Here is a 16,880-nt window from a genome sequence, read left to right as displayed (position 1 = left end):
GGCAGGAACTCCCGGTTCCCCAGCACGTGTCGGGGTGGGGGTGGGGTTTGCTGTTGGAAGTGCCTGTCACCGGAGGCAGCTAGAGCAGGGCTGCAGACAGTTCTGCTGAGGACCCCCAGCCTCTGTGATGTCACACTGGGCCTTCTTTCCTTTCACCCTGGGCTGCGGCTCTGAGGCTGCCGTGGCCATGGAGCTCTGGAAGCTGGGCTGGGGGAGGAAGCCTGGTGGCTCTGACCTCCCCTGGAGGCGAAGGAGGCCCAGCCATGACACTCTTAACGGATGCCACGCCCCTGGTGAAGGAGCCCCATCCCCTGCCTCTGGTCCCACGTCCCTGGTTCCTCCCTAGCCTCTTTGCTGCCTTCAATGTGGTGCTGCTGGTCTTTTTCAGTGGCCTCTTCTTCGCATTCCCGTGAGTTTTCCAGGCAAGCCGTTAGGTTTCCCACAAAGAGACAGCCAGGGAAACAGAAGATGATAGGATGGAGGCAGGGGAGTGCAGAAGACTGGGGGAGAGGTCAGGGAAAAGGGGATATTCTGTTCCAGGAACCAACGTGCAAAGGCACAGAGGTCAAGGGTGCCTGTGCATTTTGGGAGCTTTGGGTGGCCGGTCATGCTGGTGACATTTGGTGGAGCCATTATGAGTCTGCCTGGGTATTTGGAGCCTGGATTTTTAGATCTGGCTTGAAGGTCTGTGGGTCCTGACCTGAGTAAGCCACAGGCCTTGGGCCGGGGGCTTTGGGCTGCCCCTGCTCAGGACCGAGCCTGCCTCTGGTCTCAGTTGCAGGTGGCTGGCTCAGAACGGGGAGTGGGCCTTTCCTGTTATCACAGCCTCCCTCTTTGTCCTTACCTTCTTCAGTCTTGTTTCACTCAACTTCTCAGACCCTGGCATCTTACATCAAGGTGAGGCATCAGCCCCCTGGGAAAAGGAGGTGTCACTCAAGGGCTGGGAACCTGCAGGGGGGATTCCTAAGGTGCTCCTCCTACTGACCCTTCTCCAGCCTCTGGACCCCTTCACCCCACGTCTTCACTGCTCTGGCCCTCGCTCGCTCTTTCTTTTCTTTCTTTCTTTCTCTTTCTTTCCTTCCTTCCTTCCTCTCTCTCTCCCTCTTTCCTTCCTTCCTTTTCTTTCTTTCTTTCTTTTTCTTTCTTTCTTTCCTTCTTTCCTTTCTTCTTTCTTTCTCTCTTTCCTTTTCTTTTTGTTGAGACAGAGTCTCGCTTTGCTGCCCAGGCGGGAGTGCAGTGGCGCGATCTCCGCTCACTGCAAGCTCCACCTCCCAGGTTCAAGCGATTCGTCTGCCTCAGCCTCCCAAGTAGCTGGGGCTACAGGAGCATGCTACCATGCCCAGCTAATTTTTTGTATTTTTAGTAGAGATGGGGTTTCACCATATTGGCCAGGCTGGTCTCGAACTCCTGACCTCATGATCAGCCCACCTCGGCCTCCCAAAGTGCTGGGATTACAGGTGTGAGCCACCGTGCCTGGCCCTACCCCGTTTCTTAAGCCACCAAGGTGTGGAAAAACAAAATTGTTGAGGTTTCCCAGTTGCCTTAGATGGGAGGACCGGGCAGGCCAGGGCCAGAAGCCAGTGGGCTCTTCCAAACCACTGTATGCACTTCCTCCCTTCACTACACAATGACACTCAAAGCAGCACTCACTGTTCCAAATGCCTGAGTTTCATACAAAACTCTCCTGGCTGGAAACCCGTCTTCCCTTTGACTGCCATCCTCTCTGAGCTTGGACAGCTTGCTCAGTGGGGACAGGGGTTCCCCTGCCCACCTTGTCCCCACCCTTCCTTGTGCCCTGTGATGCCGTGGAGCTGCCCCCGCCGCGGGGTGACTGCAGGGCCTTCTGCTGTGCCCAATCCTCTTCCCACGCCAGGCTCCGCTGAGCAGGGCCCCTTGACGGTGCACGTGGTGTGGGTGAACCACGGGGCCTTCCGCCTGCAGTGGTGTCCAAAGTGCTGCTTCCACCGCCCGCCCCGGACTTACCACTGCCCCTGGTGCAACATCTGTGTGGAGGTGAGTGCCCCGCTACCTGTCCACCAGCCATCGCTCCACATCTGGCTGGGACCAGGAGCCTCCCTCATACAGGGGCCAGGGCTGGGTGTGAAGCTGTTTTCAGGACTGCTAAAGGCCAAGGGTGGCAGTAACTCCCAGCCACCCTTGGTCACTCATGTGTTCTCCACCTGCACCTGTCCTGGGAGGCTGGCCGTTGCCTGCAGAGGTGCTGACATGCACAGGGCATCCGCATCTGTCCTGGGCTGGGTCAGGCCAGGGGAGGAGAGGCAGCCCTCTGTCCCACCCCTGGGCTCGCTAACACGAGATACCCAAGCCCCTCAGGCTGGCTGCCCGCCTGGTCTGGGAGGCCTTGCCTGTCCTCACCTGGGTGTCCAAGTTGGAGGGTCTCCTGGCTCTGAGTGACCATCTCTCTCGAGAGCACGGCTTGCATAGGTTTACAAGTGCAGGAGGCTGGCTGGGCAAGGGTGTTACTGTTACTGTCATCTTCATTGAATGGATGAGAAAGTGGAGGTCCAGAGACGGTTTACGTTCTGCCCAGAGTTACAGTAGGATGTGTCTCACAGAGGCCAGGCCAGTCTTCTCTCTAAAGTTCTTCTGACAGGTGACCGTATATACCAGAGTCCTAACTGTGCTCTAACAAGGGAAATGCCAGCATGAGGCATTCTGTGGCTCAGTTTCTCCCTGGGGGTGGAAGCCAGTGCATGGGCCAAGGGCAGGTGGCCTAGAGGGCAGGGGGAGGGCCTCAGGATTTGGGGTGATGGAATCTGGGCCAGAGGAGAAGTCCTCAAGCCTGGCCCCTCTCCCTGTCGCCCAGGACTTTGACCACCACTGCAAGTGGGTCAATAACTGCATCGGTCACCGCAACTTCCGCTTCTTCATGCTGCTCGTCCTGTCCCTGTGCCTCTACTCGGGCGCCATGCTGTTCACCTGTCTCATCTTCCTGGTGCGCACAACCCACCTGCCCTTCTCCACCGACAAGGCCATCGCGTATCCGCCCACGTGGGGAAGCAGGAGAGGAGGCGGGGACAGCCAAGGAGGGGGCTGCAGAGGGCGGGGCTATGGGGGCGGGGCTAGAGGGAGAAGCCGCCTGGGAGGACCAGTCTGGGACGAGGTGAGGTGGGTGGGGTCGGGGGATGGGCGGGGCTAGGAGAAGGGGCGGAGCGTTAAGCCTCCAGCGGGCCGGCGCGGTGGCTCACGCCTGTAATTCCAGCACTTTGGGAGGCCGAGGCGGGAGGATCGCTTCAGCCCGAGACCCAGACCAGCCTGGGCAACATAGACCCCGTCTCTACAAAAAAATAGAAAAATTAGCCGGGCGTGGTGGCTCGCGCCTATAGTCCCAGCTACCTGGAAGGCTGAGGTGGGAGGACCGCTTGAACCGGGGAGGGAGGTCGAGGCTGCAGTGAGCGGTGATTGTGCCTCAAAAGAAAAGAAAAGAAAAGAAAAGAAAAGAAAAGAAAAGAAAAGAAAAGAAAAAGGAATCTGGCGGGGTCACGGAGCGGGTGCTAAAGGTGCACCGCAGATCTGGACGGGCGGGGACAGCGGGGTGGAGTCAGGCTTTCAAGGGGGTGGGCGGGATGAGGGTGGAGCCAGGGGACTGGGTGGGTGGGTGGGCGTCCGGGGGCGGGGCGGGGCTCGGGGCGGAGTCGGGCTTGAGGGGCGGGGCCAGGCGTGGGGGTCCCGCAGCCCGGTTCCTTAACCCGCGCAGCATCCTGGTGGCTGTGTCCGCCGCGGGCTTCCTGGTGCCGCTGTCCCTCCTGCTGCTGATCCAGGCCGTGTCCGTGAGCTCGGCCGACCGCACCTACAAGGGCAAGGTACGCGGGGCCGCGGGTGGTCAGCTTGCATCTCGGGGACCTCCGCGCTTCCCGCGCTTTCTCCACTGCCCTTGGCCCTGATAGCCTGACCCCCACCTGCGATGGTGCCTCGTTAGGTCCCTCCAGACCCAGCTCTTAAGAGGCTCCAATCTCGCCTCCTCCGGGAGCTCAGTGGTCCCTGTCCTTCCTGGGGGCCTACTGTGTGCTAGGCGGTTTGGATTCTTTGAGCGATGGGAATAGAGGTGAGTAAGGCTACATTCCACACTCGTGTTGATGAGGAACCTGAAATCAGAGTAACACCCACCAGATACCCACGAACACTCAGAGAGGGGGCCGGTCCTGAGCTGTGTGGCGCAGACTCAGGCATTGAGGGTTGAGGGAGGACCACATGGTAGGGTAGGACGTGCAGCTTAGGGGTTCGGGAGAGACAGAAGACGGAGAGGAGGGCATTGCGGGTGAGGGGACACCTTTGCAAAAACTCAGGGAAGCCTGAAAGTCTGTGGAATGTTGATAGGATGGAGAGGAAACAATTCTAACTGGGGCAGAAGGTGGTGTGGGCAACCAAGTCGACTGCTTCTGTTGGCCACATTAATAAAGGTCCAGGCTGGGGAATGGCGTGAACCGGAGAGGCGGAGCTTGCAGTGAGCCCAGATCGTACTACTGCACTCCAGCCTGGGCAACAGAGCGAGACTCTGCCTCCAAAAAAAAAAAAAAGAAAAGAAAAGAAAAGAAAAGAAAAGAAAAAGTTCCAGGCTGGGCCCCGTGGCTCATGCCTGTAATTCTAGCGCTTTGGGAGGCTGAGGCAGGAGGATCACTTGAGCCCCGGAGTTTGAGACCAGCCTGGGCAACAGAACGAGACTTCATCTCTACAAAAAATTAAAAAATTAGCCAGGCACGGTGGCACGTGCCTTTAGTCCCAGCTACTCCAGAGGCTGAGGTGGGAGGATTGTTTGAGCCCGGGAGATGGAGGCTGCAGTCAGTGAGCTGTGATTGCACCACTGCACTCCAGCCTGGGCAATAGAGCAAGACCCCATCTTAAAAAAAAAATGCCCAGGCTGGGTGCAGTGGCTCACACCTGTAATCCCAGCACTTTGGGAGGCCGAGGTGGGCAGATGACCTGAGGCCGGGGGTTCAAGACCAGCCTGGCCAACAAGGTGAAACCCTGTTTCTACTAAAAATACAAAAATTAGCCAGGTGTGGTGGGGCACGCCTCTAGTCCCAGCTACTCGGGAGGCTGAGGCACAAGAATCGCTTGAACCTGGGAAGCAGAAGTTGCAGTGAGCCAAGATTGTGTCATTGAACTCTAGCCTGGGTGACAAATCGAGACTCTGTCTCAAAAACAAAACAAAACAAAACAACCCCAGAAAGTCAGGTGGAGAATTTAAGCTTGATGATGAAATCATGGTATGAGAGCCAGGGTAGAATTTCTTAAAAGCCAAGTTTATTGGACGGGTGCATGGCCCACACCTGCAATCCCAGCACTTTGGGAGGCCGAGGTGGGCGGATCACTTGAGGCCAGGTCAGGAGTTCAAGACCAGCCTGACCAACATGGCGAAACCCTGTCTCTACAAAAAATACAAAAATTAGCCAGGCATGGTGGCATGCGCCTGTAATCCCAGCTACTTGGAGGCTGAGGCAGAGAATCTCTTGAACCTGGGAGGCAGAAGTTGCAGTGAGCTGAGATCATGCCACTGCACTCCAGCTTGGGAGACAGAGCCAGACTCTGTCTCAAAACAAACAAACAAAAACCAAAACAAAAAGTCATTTATTGAGCAATAATCTACCTATGTAATACTCACCCTTTTCTAGTGTACAGTATGAGTTCTGACACATGGATACAGTCCTGCAGCCACCACCATAATCAATATTTAGAACAGGTCCATCCCCCCCGAAAATCAGAGATCATGTTCTTTTGTAGTCAATTTCTCCCCCTACCTGTGGCTTTTGGCAACCACTGATCTGTCTTCTGTCCTTATCACTTTCCTTTTCCAGAATAACTGGAATTGTTGGCTTGTGAGTCTGGCTTCTTTCACTTAGCACAATACATTCGAGATTCATTCATGTTGTTGCTCATAGCAGTCGTTTATTCCTTTTGATTGCCGTACGGTATTGCATTGTATGGATGTTCAATAGATTATCCATTTACCAATTGAAGATGTTTGTGTTATTTCTAGTTTGGGAGATTATAATAAATAAAGCTGCTATAAACACTGGTGTACAGGCATGTGAACATAAGTTTTCATTTCTTTGGGGTAAATACTTGAAGGGGTCATATGGTAATTGAATGTGGTTTTTTGTTTGTTTGTTCGAGATGGAGTCTCACTCTGTCACCCAGGATGGAGTGCAGTGGCTCAATCTTGGCTCACTGCAACCTCCACCTCCCAGATTCAAGTGATCCTCCCACCTCAGCTTCCCAAGTAGCTAAGACAACAGGTGTGAGCCACCACGCCGGGCTAATTTTTGCATTTTTAGTAGAGATGGGGTTTCACCATGTTGGCCAGGCTGGTCTGGAACTCCTGACCTCAAGTGATCTGCCTGCCTCAGCCTCCCAAAGTGCTGGGATTATAGGCGTGAGCCACTGTGTCCGGCCTGAATGTTTAACTTCATAATAAATTGCCAAATTGTCTTCCAAAATAGTGGTACTATTTTGCATTCCTACCCGTAATATATAAGAATTCCAATTGCTTTGCATCCTTACGAACGTTTGATGTTGTCAGTTGTTTTTTGTTTAAGCCGGTATAAGACATGTGTAGTGGCATCTCAGTGTGGCTTCAGTTTGTATTTTCCTAATGACTAATGGTTTAAGCATATTTTCATGTTCTTCTTTGCCATCTGTGTAACTATGGTGAAGTGTCTGTTCCAATCTTTTGTCCATTTAAAAAATTGTATTGTTTCCTTATTATTTGTTACAAAAAAATCTGCTAGGATTTTCACTGGAATTTCATTGAGCCTATAGATCAGTTTGGGGAGAATTGACATTCTAACAAGATTGAGTGAATTCATAAACATGCCACACCTCTCCATTTATTTACGTCTTCTTCGATGTCTTTCATCCTTATTTTGTGTTTTTCAGCATATAGATTTTGTATCCATTTTGTTAGATTTATATGTATTTCATTTTTTGTGCTATTGTAAGCATGTTTTTTAAAATTTCAATTTCCATTTGTTCATTATTATAAGGAAATACAATGGATTTTTTTGAATTGGTGTTGAATCCTGCCATTTTGCTAGACTCATTTATTAGTTCCAATAGCTTTTTTGTTGATTCTACATAGGAAATCCTGTTGTCTGTGAAAAAGGACAGTTTCACTTCTTCTTTTCCAATCTGTATGGCTTTATTTTTTTCTCTTCTTATTGCACTGTCTTGGACCTCTAGCACAATGTGGAGCAGGAGTGGTGAGGGTGGACATCCGCGCCATGAGACTCCTTCAGCAGGTCACTGGCTGTTCTAGGAAAACTGATGGGCAGCATTGATGAGGGAGGAGCTGCAGGTATCAGACAGCTGGAAGGACAGAGGCGCCCTCTCTGCCCACCACCTCCCATCCCAGTCACCCTTCAATCACTCCACCACACCCATATTTGGCTCCCCGACCTGTGACTCCCCAGCTCCGCCCTTCCTCATCAGCCCGCTCTGGTCTGCATGTGGTCCCTCCCCAGCCTCAGTGCATCGTTTCAGCCTTTTCTGGGCAGCCTTCGCCCTTCTCACATCCTGTGGTTCTTCCTGCCCTCCCTCCCCTGCCCAGAATGCTGCCCTCCTGATCCAGGATCTCCAGCCTCCAGGGACCCTAACGTGGCCTGCGATTCACCAGGCAGGGCTCCTTCCCGCCGCCCGCAGCACCCGCCTCAGGCCTTCTTCACATGCCCCAAATCTCATTCCCTTCCTCCTCCATCCCCGGGCTGCAACTCTGCCTGTGGTTGATAGCAAGGTCTCTGGATCCAGTTCACACATGTTCACATCACAGCTCCACAGCATACCAGCAGAGAGATCCTGGGTATATTACTTAGCCACCTAGGCGTCCACTTTCCCCAACTGTAAAATGGGCAGCATGGGTGAGTTTAAGACATAGAGTAGCAGCTGGTACAAGTGAGTGCTCTAGATGTCGCTACTATTAATACCGTTCAATTTCTCTCTCTCTTTCTTTCTTCTTTCTTTCTTTTTTTTTCTTTTTTGAGACAGAGTATTTCTCTGTCACTCAGGCTGGAGTGCAGTGGTGTGATCTTGGCCTCCTGGGTTCAAGCGATTCTCCTGCCTCAGCCTCCCGAGTAGCTGGAATTATAGGTGCAAGTCACCATGCCCACCTGATTTTTTGTATTTTTAGTAGAGACGGGGTTTCACCATGTTGGCCAGGCTGGTCTCGAACTCCTGACCTCAGGTGAGCCACTCGCCTCGGCCTCCCAAAGTGCTGGGATTACAGGCTGAGCCACTGCGCCTGGCACCATTCATTTTCATCACCATTTACACATGCTCCTGTCTCTCTCATCTTAAAAGCAAAGCAAAACCCTCCCTTAACATCGCCAGCCTCCACTCCCCCTGCTCTACTCTGCTCTCCAGCAGCCAAGTCTCCTGACAGGGCCGGCAGTGCTCACTTGCCCCACTCTCCCCCTTCCCCGGCGGCTTCAGCTGGCCTCTGTGCTCACTGTCACACGGATGCTGCTCTCACCAGGCGGCCGAAGCCAGTGGTCAGGCCTCATACTACTCTTTCCGGACCGCACACAGCAGCTTGTGAAACTGCACGCAGGGAAGCGGCCTGTCCCCGCCCCTCAGGGCTCAGCCTCTGGCCTCCTGCGCGGCTCCTCTGCGTGTGCCTGGGCGCCTCTGCCTGGGTTCCTGCTCCTTCCCTCGGTGCTGCCCTCGCCACCCTGAAGGTTGAGGCTGGCCCGGGATATGTCGTGGGCAGTGCGTCCTCAACCCCCAGCACAGTGACTGGAACTTTCCTTTTTTTTTTTTTTTTTCTTGACGACAAGGACAGTAGTGAGCAGCGAGGAAAGAGTAGAACAAGGAATTGGGTCTGTAACTTACTGAAAAGGCGAGATAAACCACTGCTTTCAGACCAGCCCTTGGAACTTTTTTTTTTTTCCTTTTTGAGACGGAGTCTCTCACGCTGTTGTCCCGGCTGGAGTGCAATAGCGTCATCTTGGCTGACCGCAGCCTCCACCTCCTGGGTTCAAGTGATTCTCCGGCCTCAGCCTCCCAAGCAGCTGGAACTACGGGCGTGCACCACCACACCCTACTAAAAATTTTCGTATTTTATTAGAGACGGGATTTCACTATGTTGGCCAGGCTGGTCTTGAACTTGTGACCTCAAATGCTCCACCCATCTTGGCCTCCCAAAGTGCTGGGATTACAGGCATGAGCCACCACGCCCGGCCCCTGGAACATTTTTAAGGCCCCAAAATATTCCTGAAACAGTGAGTGAACCAACCAACAAAGGAATCCATAGCACTTTGGGAGGGACGAAAAGACAAAAAGAGAGAGAAGCCAGATGCCCTGATCCCTGGCGGGGAATGGGGAGATGGGGGTTGGGTGGGAGACGGAGCAAGAAGCAGCTCACCCTGGCTTTGGTCCTGTGGAGTGTCAGGCAGTTTCAGACACAGAATCGGAGCAGGAGCCCCAGGTCTGGAGACAGCGAGGTGGACAGTCTGAGTGCTTCAGAGCTGTTAGTTTCTTTTTCTTTTTTTATTTTTTGAGACAGAGTCTCACTCTGTCGTCCAGGCTGGAGTGCAGTGGTGCTATCTCGGCTCACTGCAACCTCCACCTCCTAGGTTCAAGCGATTCTCCTGCCTCAGCCTCCTGAGTAGTTGGGATTACAGGCACATGCCACCATGCCCGACTAATTTTTGCATTTTTAGTAGACCGGGTTCTTCCATGTTGGCCAGGCTGGTCTCGAACTCCTGGCCTCAAGTGATCCACCCGCCTTGGCCTTCCAAAGTGCTGGGATTACAGGTGTGAGCCACGGTGCCCGGCCAAGAGCTGTTGGTTTCATTCATATCTGAAAGCATCTTGCATGGGAGAGGCAGGTACAAATGTATCGGTCAGTTTTGGCCCGGTGCGGTGGCTCACGCCTGTAATCCCAGCACTTTGGGAAGCCGAGGTGGGCGGATCATGAGGTCAGGAGTTCGAGACTGGCCAACACAGTGAAACCCCGTCTCTACTAAAAATACAAAAATTAGCTGGGCGTGATGGTGGGCGCCTGTAATCCCAGCTACTTGGGAGGCTGAAGCAGAAGAATCGCTTGAACCCGGGAGGCGGAGGTTGCAGTGAGCCAAGATCGTGCCACTGCACTCCAGCCTGGGCGACACAGTGAGACTCCGTCTCAAAAAAAAGAAAAATGTATTGGTCAGTCTTATGAATTTATTAAAGATCATCATTCCTTTAAGCATTTTTCTATGCCTCATATACAATCAACATTTTTCTATACCTTATATACATCTAATAAATAAAAATTTATTTCCCTAATGCCGGGTACAGTGACTCACACCTGTAATCCCAGCCCTTTGAAAGGCTGAGGTGGGAAGATCGCTTGAGGCCAGGAGTTCAAGACCAGCCTGGGCAACATAGCCAGACCCCATTCCTGCAAAAAAAATTAAAAATTGGCTGGGCATAGTGGTGCATGCCTGTAGTCTCAGCTACTTGGGAGATAGAGGTGGGAGGATCCCTTGAGCCCAGGAGTTTGAATTTGTGAGGACCTATGATCACTGCACTCCAGCCTGGGCAACAAGAGCAAAACTGCGTCTCAAAAAAAAAAAAAAAAAGGCCGGGCGCGGTGGCTCATCCCCGAAATCCCAGCACTTTGGGAGGCCAAGGTGGGCGGATCACGAGGTCAGGAAATCGAGACCATCCTGGCTAACATGGTGAAACCCCGTCTCTACTAAAAATACAAAAAATTAGCTGGGTGTGGTGGCGAGCACCTGTAATCCCAGCTACTTGGGAGGCTGAGGCAGGAGAATGGCGTGAACCTGGGAGGCAGAGCTTGCAGTGAGCTGAGATCACGCCACTGCACTCCAGCCTGGGTGACAGAGCAAGACTCCATCTCAAAAAAAAAAAAAATTATATATATATATATATATCTCCCTAAATTTTAAAATTCTGTCAATATATTTTTATTAGATTTTAGTTTTTCTAGAGACAGGGTCCCACTCTGTCATTCAGGCTGGAGTGCAGTGGCGTAATCACAGCTCACTGCAGCCTCGAACTCCTAGGCTCAAGGGATCCTCTCATCCCAGCCTCCCAAGAAGCTGAGACTACAGGTGCACAATGCCACAGTCACCTATTTTTATTTTTTTAGAGATGAAAGTCTCAGGCTGGTCTTGAACTTCTGGGCTCCAGAGATCCTCCCTTCTCCACCTCGGATTACAGGTGCCAATCACCATGCCTGGCCCAAATTCCATAAATTTAATCAAAATCTTCTAAATGACTAATACAATACCAGTTTCTTTTTTTTGAGCCAGAGTGTCGCTCTGTCGCCCAGGCTGGAGTGCAGTGGCATGATCTCGGCTCACTGCAAACTCCGCCTCCCAGGTTCAAGTGATTCTTCTGTTTCAGCCTCCCCAGTAGCTGGGATTACAGGTGCCCGCCACCACGCCTGGCTAATTTTTTGTATTTTTAGTAGAGATGGGGTTTCACCATGTTGGCCAGGCTGGTCTCAAACTCCTGACCTCAAGTGATCCACCCGCCTCGGCCTCCCAAAGTTCAGGGATTACAGGCATGAGCCATCTCACCCGGCCAATACGTTTCTTTTACATGCTTTAAATACCTTAAAGTAGGCAGAATCTCAAATAGTGCAAGGATGCGTATTGCCCTATGGCAACAGTGAGTGGCGACAGTGAGCTGTTATGGAGCTGTCCAGACTTTTCCTCCCTCCAGTGAGTGCCAGCTGTCCTTGCATGGAGTCCTGGTTCCTTTGGTGGAGAATGGTGTTGAAAATCTCAGCCTTTGCGGCGGGGAGCGGGGGCATGGGACACAGGGGAGTTGGTGGTGGGCAGAGATGCTGCTGGGCCACTTTCAGTGACAAAACATGACAGCGAAGGCTCTTGAAGTCAGGTGAGGCCCAGCCTGCCCTGTGGTGGAGAGGGAGTTTGGGAGGGGGTGAGGCGGATGGGTAGAGTGAGTGGGCGAAGGGGAGAGAGGAGGGACAGAACCTGATCAAGGTCAAGAGTGCCCAGGGGAGGACTTGGCCTTTACCGCATTGCGTGTTCAAGGCTTTTAGCCCAGATTTTCCTGGGCCATGTGATCACGGTTAGGGAAATATGACTGGGCCTTGCTCAACTGACCTTCCAGACAGTGACATTCAGTATCTGGAAGGAGGTAGCAGGAGATGTGTGTGGCCAGTGGAGACCAAGAGGAGGAGGATGGGGCAGTGGTGGGGAGGTGCTCTCGGTCTCCTGGCCTCCAGCTTGCTGGTGCCCTGGGCTGAGCCCTGGCTAGCTGACCAGCTCAGGGAGGGCCACTGGGCAATGGCCCAGCCATTCCTGCTGGTTCTGAGCTCCTCTTCCGGTTTCCATCCCCCACCAGTGCAGACACCTTCAGGGATACAACCCCTTCGACCAGGGCTGTGCCAGCAACTGGTATTTAACAATTTGTGCACCACTGGGACCCAAGTGAGTTGGCAAACCAGAGGCCCAACTGGTGAACCCTGGGGGTGGGGCAGAGGTGGGTTCCCCCTGGCTTCTTACCACAGCCCCAGGCCCTTACACTCACTGTTCCTGCTCCTCTGGGGTTTTCTCCAGGGCACTGGGAGCTCTGGGGCCTCCCTACGTCCTTGGCTCTGTGTGTTCCTGCCCCACTATGGCATACAGGGGTGCTGCATCCTAGATGAGGCTGGCCTCAGCTTCCTGCAGAGCCAAGCCCTGGGCTGTGTGCTTCCCAAGCTGAGGCGGGCAGGGGAGCCGGACCAGGGAGGACAGTGGCCCCTGCATCTGGCCTGCTGCTCCCCAGGTACATGGCTGAAGCTGTCCAGCTGCAGAGAGTGGTGGGGCCTGACTGGACATCCATGCCGAACCTGCACCCTCCAATGTCCCCCTCTGCTCTCAACCCCCCAGCCCCAACCTCTGGGTCCCTACAAAGCAGGGAAGGGTCCCCCGGGGCGTGGTGAGGCTGCAGCTCTCCAGGAGGTAAGAAGCGTGTGTGCGCGTGGGTGTCTCTGCGTGTCGGGAGAGGGGTGTCTGCAGGTTGTGAGGGTGTGGGGGGAGGCCCCTGAGGTTTGGCTGACCCTGAAGCTGGAGCGCTCCGAGCTTGGGGGACGGGGGTTCTACACTGGGGGGGTTCTACACTGGAGGGCCCAGGCCTCTAGAATACACCCAGGAGTCCCTGGAATCACAAAGACAAATGGAGGATGACTCCCCCACTACTTGTGCTGATGGGCCTCAGGCCAGTCACCTACTCGCAGGACTGAGATGAGTCTCGTGGTTTATAATTTGGCCAGGGGGTGCGGGTGGCGGGAGACTCTTTTATTTAAAGGAAACATTGAGTCGAAGCCCCGTGAGACATGGAGGTGGAGCATCAGGAGGCCACCGTGGGGCTGGGCAACCCCTGCGCCCCGGGGCCTCTGCAGCACATTCTGTGGGGCCAGCCCACTCCCTTTGCCTCCAGGAGCAGGAGACCTGGCACGAGCTGCGGGGCGGGGTCTTGTTGAGAGCACTCATGCCCCTGTTCTGTGTTCAGTTCCACACGGGCCCAGTGCTGCCCCTGCTGCCGCAGGAGCCCCCAGGCGAGGTTCGGCCTTCCTCTCGCCCCTGTGCACCCGGAGATGCCCACAGCACCAGCACCTGAGCTCACCTCCGAACCCACCTCCTGATTCCACCTCCTGAACCCGCCTCCTGAACCCGCCTCCTGAACCTGCCTCCTTACCTCCCACTTCCTGAGCCCTGAGTGGAAGTCTTTCTGTGCCCTGCCCTTTGCCCACTCCCCTGGTGGGACTGCCAAGACCCTCAAGGCCCATTAAATACTCTTGCCTGCCTCTTACAACTGTCATGCTGCGCACGTCCGTCCTGGGTGAGGGCTTGGAGGAGGCTCTAACGGGCCGGGACAACAACCTCCCGGGATGGAGGACCCCGGATCTGTGGAGGCCTGAGGTCAGGACCGGACACCACCCGGCTCTGTGACCTTGGACGAGACACCTAACATTTCTCTCCTCCTTAAAACTGGGCAACAATAGGCTAGGCGTGGTGGCTCATGCCTGTAATCCCAGCACTTTGGGAGGCTGAGGCCACCTGAGGTCAGGAGTTCGAGACCAGCCTGGCCAACATAGTGAAACCCTGTCTCTAGTAAAAAGTACAGAAACTAGCTGGGCTTGGTGGTACGTGCCTGTAGTCCCAGCTACTAGGGAGGCTGAGGCAGGAGAATTGCTTGAACCTGGCAGATGGAGGATGCAGTGAGCCAAGACCACACCATTGTACTCCAGCCTGGGTGACAGAGTGAGACTCTGTCTCAAAAAAAAAAAAGGGCAACAACAACAACAAACAACAATAATAATAATAATAATTGCAGCAGTTGACTGGCCTAGCTCCCAGCTAGGGCTGGAGATGATGGAAGAGGAAAATCCACCAATGTCGGGGTGTCTGAGGTTGGGGAGGACCTGGCCTCTGCCCGGCCACACCTTTGTGTGGCTGCAGGGGGCGCTCGCAGCCCAGGGATTCACCAGGCCTGGCCTGGTCCAGCCCTGCCTCTCTGGAGCCTCTGGGGTGGGGTTAGGGCTGGCCTTATCATTTCTGGGGCCCTGAGGCTGGGAGTGGCCCCCTCCTGCCTGCCGCGTCCTGGGGAAGTGGAGGGGTGGGGGCGTTCACCACCACGGCCCAGCCTTGCATCTTTCCTGCAGCTGTGTCTCACCCTGGTCCCTCTTTCCTGGTGGGAAGTCAGGAGCTGGTTCTGGTCTTGCCCCTGGGGTGGTCCCAGGCCCCACAAGTCTTCAGGCCCCTGGGGTTGGGGAGGTCGGGGGGGCATATCTAACTGTGGCTCTGCTAGCGGCCAGAATGTGACCGTGGGACTGGGAATAATGTCATCTTTCTGGAAGGCTGGCAGAGGCCGGAATGAGGTGTTTCATGCAAAACATCGGGACATAGGTACACGGTCGGCACACGGTGAGTGCGGTCAGTGTCATCGCAAAACATCGGGACACGGGTACACGGTCGGCACACGGTGAGCGCGGTCAGTGTCATCGCAAAACATCGGGACACGGGTACACGGTCGGCACACGGTGAGCGCGGTCAGTGTCATCGCAAAACATCGGGACACGGGTACACGGTCGGCACACGGTGAGCGCGGTCAGTGTCATCGCAAAACATCGGGACACGGGTACACGGTCGGCACACGGTGAGCGCGGTCAGTGTCATCGCAAAACATCGGGACACGGGTACACGGTCGGCACACGGTGAGCGCGGTCAGTGTCATCGCAAAACATCGGGACACGGGTACACGGTCGGCACACGGTGAGCGCGGTCAGTGTCATCGCAAAACATCGGGACACGGGTACACGGTCGGCACACGGTGAGCGCGGTCAGTGTCATCGCAAAACATCGGGACACGGGTACACGGTCGGCACACGGTGAGCGCGGTCAGTGTCATCGCAAAACATCGGGACACGGGTACACGGTCGGCACACGGTGAGCGCGGTCAGTGTCATCGCAAAACATCGGGACACGGGTACACGGTCGGCACACGGTGAGCGCGGTCAGTGTCATCGCAAAACATCGGGACACGGGTACACGGTCGGCACACGGTGAGCGCGGTCAGTGTCATCGCAAAACATCGGGACACGGGTACACGGTCGGCACACGGTGAGCGCGGTCAGTGTCATCGCAAAACATCGGGACACGGGTACACGGTCGGCACACGGTGAGCGCGGTCAGTGTCATCGCAAAACATCGGGACACGGGTACACGGTCGGCACACGGTGAGCGCGGTCAGTGTCATCGCAAAACATCGGGACACGGGTACACGGTCGGCACACGGTGAGCGCGGTCAGTGTCATCGCAAAACATCGGGACACGGGTACACGGTCGGCACACGGTGAGCGCGGTCAGTGTCATCGCAAAACATCGGGACACGGGTACACGGTCGGCACACGGTGAGCGCGGTCAGTGTCATCGCAAAACATCGGGACACGGGTACACGGTCGGCACACGGTGAGCGCGGTCAGTGTCATCGCAAAACATCGGGACACGGGTACACGGTCGGCACACGGTGAGCGTGGTCAGTGTCATCGCAAAACATCGGGACACGGGTACACGGTCGGCACACGGTGAGCGCGGTCAAAACATCGGGACACAGGTACACGGTCGGCACACAGTGAGCGCGGTCAGTGTGGTCCTGATGATTTTCTCCACCACGCAGCTGACACACCACCACCCAGAGCTTCTCCGAGGACCACCTTCGAGACTGACCTGGGCCCCTTTCTTCAGGGAAGTCCCTTCTGCCAGGCTCCTCTGGCTCAGCCTCTCCGTGTCAGGGGAGGGTGGGAATTTTTATCAAGTGTCCCAGTGATTCTGCCACCTGGAGTGTCAAAATGGGCACAAGCCACACTGTTTGCTTCCTGCCACCTTTGTATCCGGGTGAAACCAGGGTGTGGAGGAGGGTGGGGGCGGAAGGATGTCACCCAAGGGTTCAGATGAGCCACCCCCAGGTGCCGCGGAGGTGTGTGTGTCTGTGTGCTGGGGTGTGAGCGCATTCTCAGGGGGACGCTGGCCCAGCCCCTGTCCTCTCTACCGCTGGTGATGCAGGACGTCCCTCCAGATCTCCAGCCCAATGGGTCCTGCCACAACCCACCCTGGAGGCTTCAGACCCTTCCCTGTGCAGGCCCAGCCTCACCCACCTGCCTGGCATGAGCCACGGGGGAGGGGGTCCAGGAGCCTGGGCCAAGGCCGGGATGTGAATTATGGAACTGGCTGGTTGAAGAAGTGGTGCCTGCCTGGAGTCCCAGCCCACAGGGGCAAAGAAGCCCAGGCCCAGCATCTGGGGAGGCCCTGCCCTTCCTCTGCCACCCTGTCCCTTAGTTCAGGACGGCACCTACTGGTCCTCACCTGCAGGTATGCAGGGGACACAGCCTCAGGCAAGGGCCTTTC

The 16,880-nt window shown here is 55.1% G+C and overlaps 1 protein-coding gene across 7 annotated transcripts; it reads left to right on the top strand.

The window, feature by feature from the left end:
• The first annotated feature begins 8 nt into the window (after positions 1–8).
• On the top strand, positions 9–13,996 carry ZDHHC19 (zinc finger DHHC-type palmitoyltransferase 19). Of its 7 annotated transcripts, none has more exons than XR_008625019.2 (8): positions 9–409; positions 776–897; positions 1,874–2,013; positions 2,828–3,000; positions 3,719–3,824; positions 12,342–12,422; positions 12,760–12,935; positions 13,486–13,996. XR_008625019.2 is itself a non-coding variant. In XM_055111025.2 (8 exons), exons 1-7 carry the CDS (start codon positions 264–266, stop codon positions 12,914–12,916), a joined length of 924 nt encoding a protein of 307 aa, XP_054967000.1. In that variant the 5' UTR covers positions 9–263; the 3' UTR covers positions 12,917–12,935; positions 13,486–13,993. The 7 variants fall into 7 exon arrangements, 6 of the variants coding, with proteins under 6 accessions (XP_054967000.1, XP_034813857.1, XP_054967001.1 ...); XM_055111025.2 differs by having other exon boundaries at positions 782–897; positions 12,337–12,422; positions 13,486–13,993; XM_034957966.3 differs by having other exon boundaries at positions 12,337–12,422; positions 13,486–13,993.
• The last annotated feature ends 2,884 nt before the right edge of the window (positions 13,997–16,880 follow it).

Source organism: Pan paniscus, chromosome 2, assembly GCF_029289425.2.
Source record: "Pan paniscus chromosome 2, NHGRI_mPanPan1-v2.0_pri, whole genome shotgun sequence".
In the NCBI taxonomy this organism is placed as follows: Eukaryota; Metazoa; Chordata; class Mammalia; order Primates; family Hominidae; genus Pan; species Pan paniscus.
The sequence above is the reverse complement of the archived record's forward strand: the minus strand, read 5'-3'. Positions and strand labels throughout refer to the sequence as shown.

Excerpts from the sequence above, each read along its gene's own strand:
- ZDHHC19 (XM_034957966.3), top strand. The coding sequence starts at position 264 with ATGACACTCTTAACGGATGCCACGCCCCTGGTGAAGGAGCCCCATCCC. Across the intron at positions 898-1,873 it reads CCCTGGCATCTTACATCAAG|GCTCCGCTGAGCAGGGCCCC; the intron begins GTGAGGCATCAG and ends TTCCCACGCCAG. Across the intron at positions 2,014-2,827 it reads GGTGCAACATCTGTGTGGAG|GACTTTGACCACCACTGCAA; the intron begins GTGAGTGCCCCG and ends CCTGTCGCCCAG.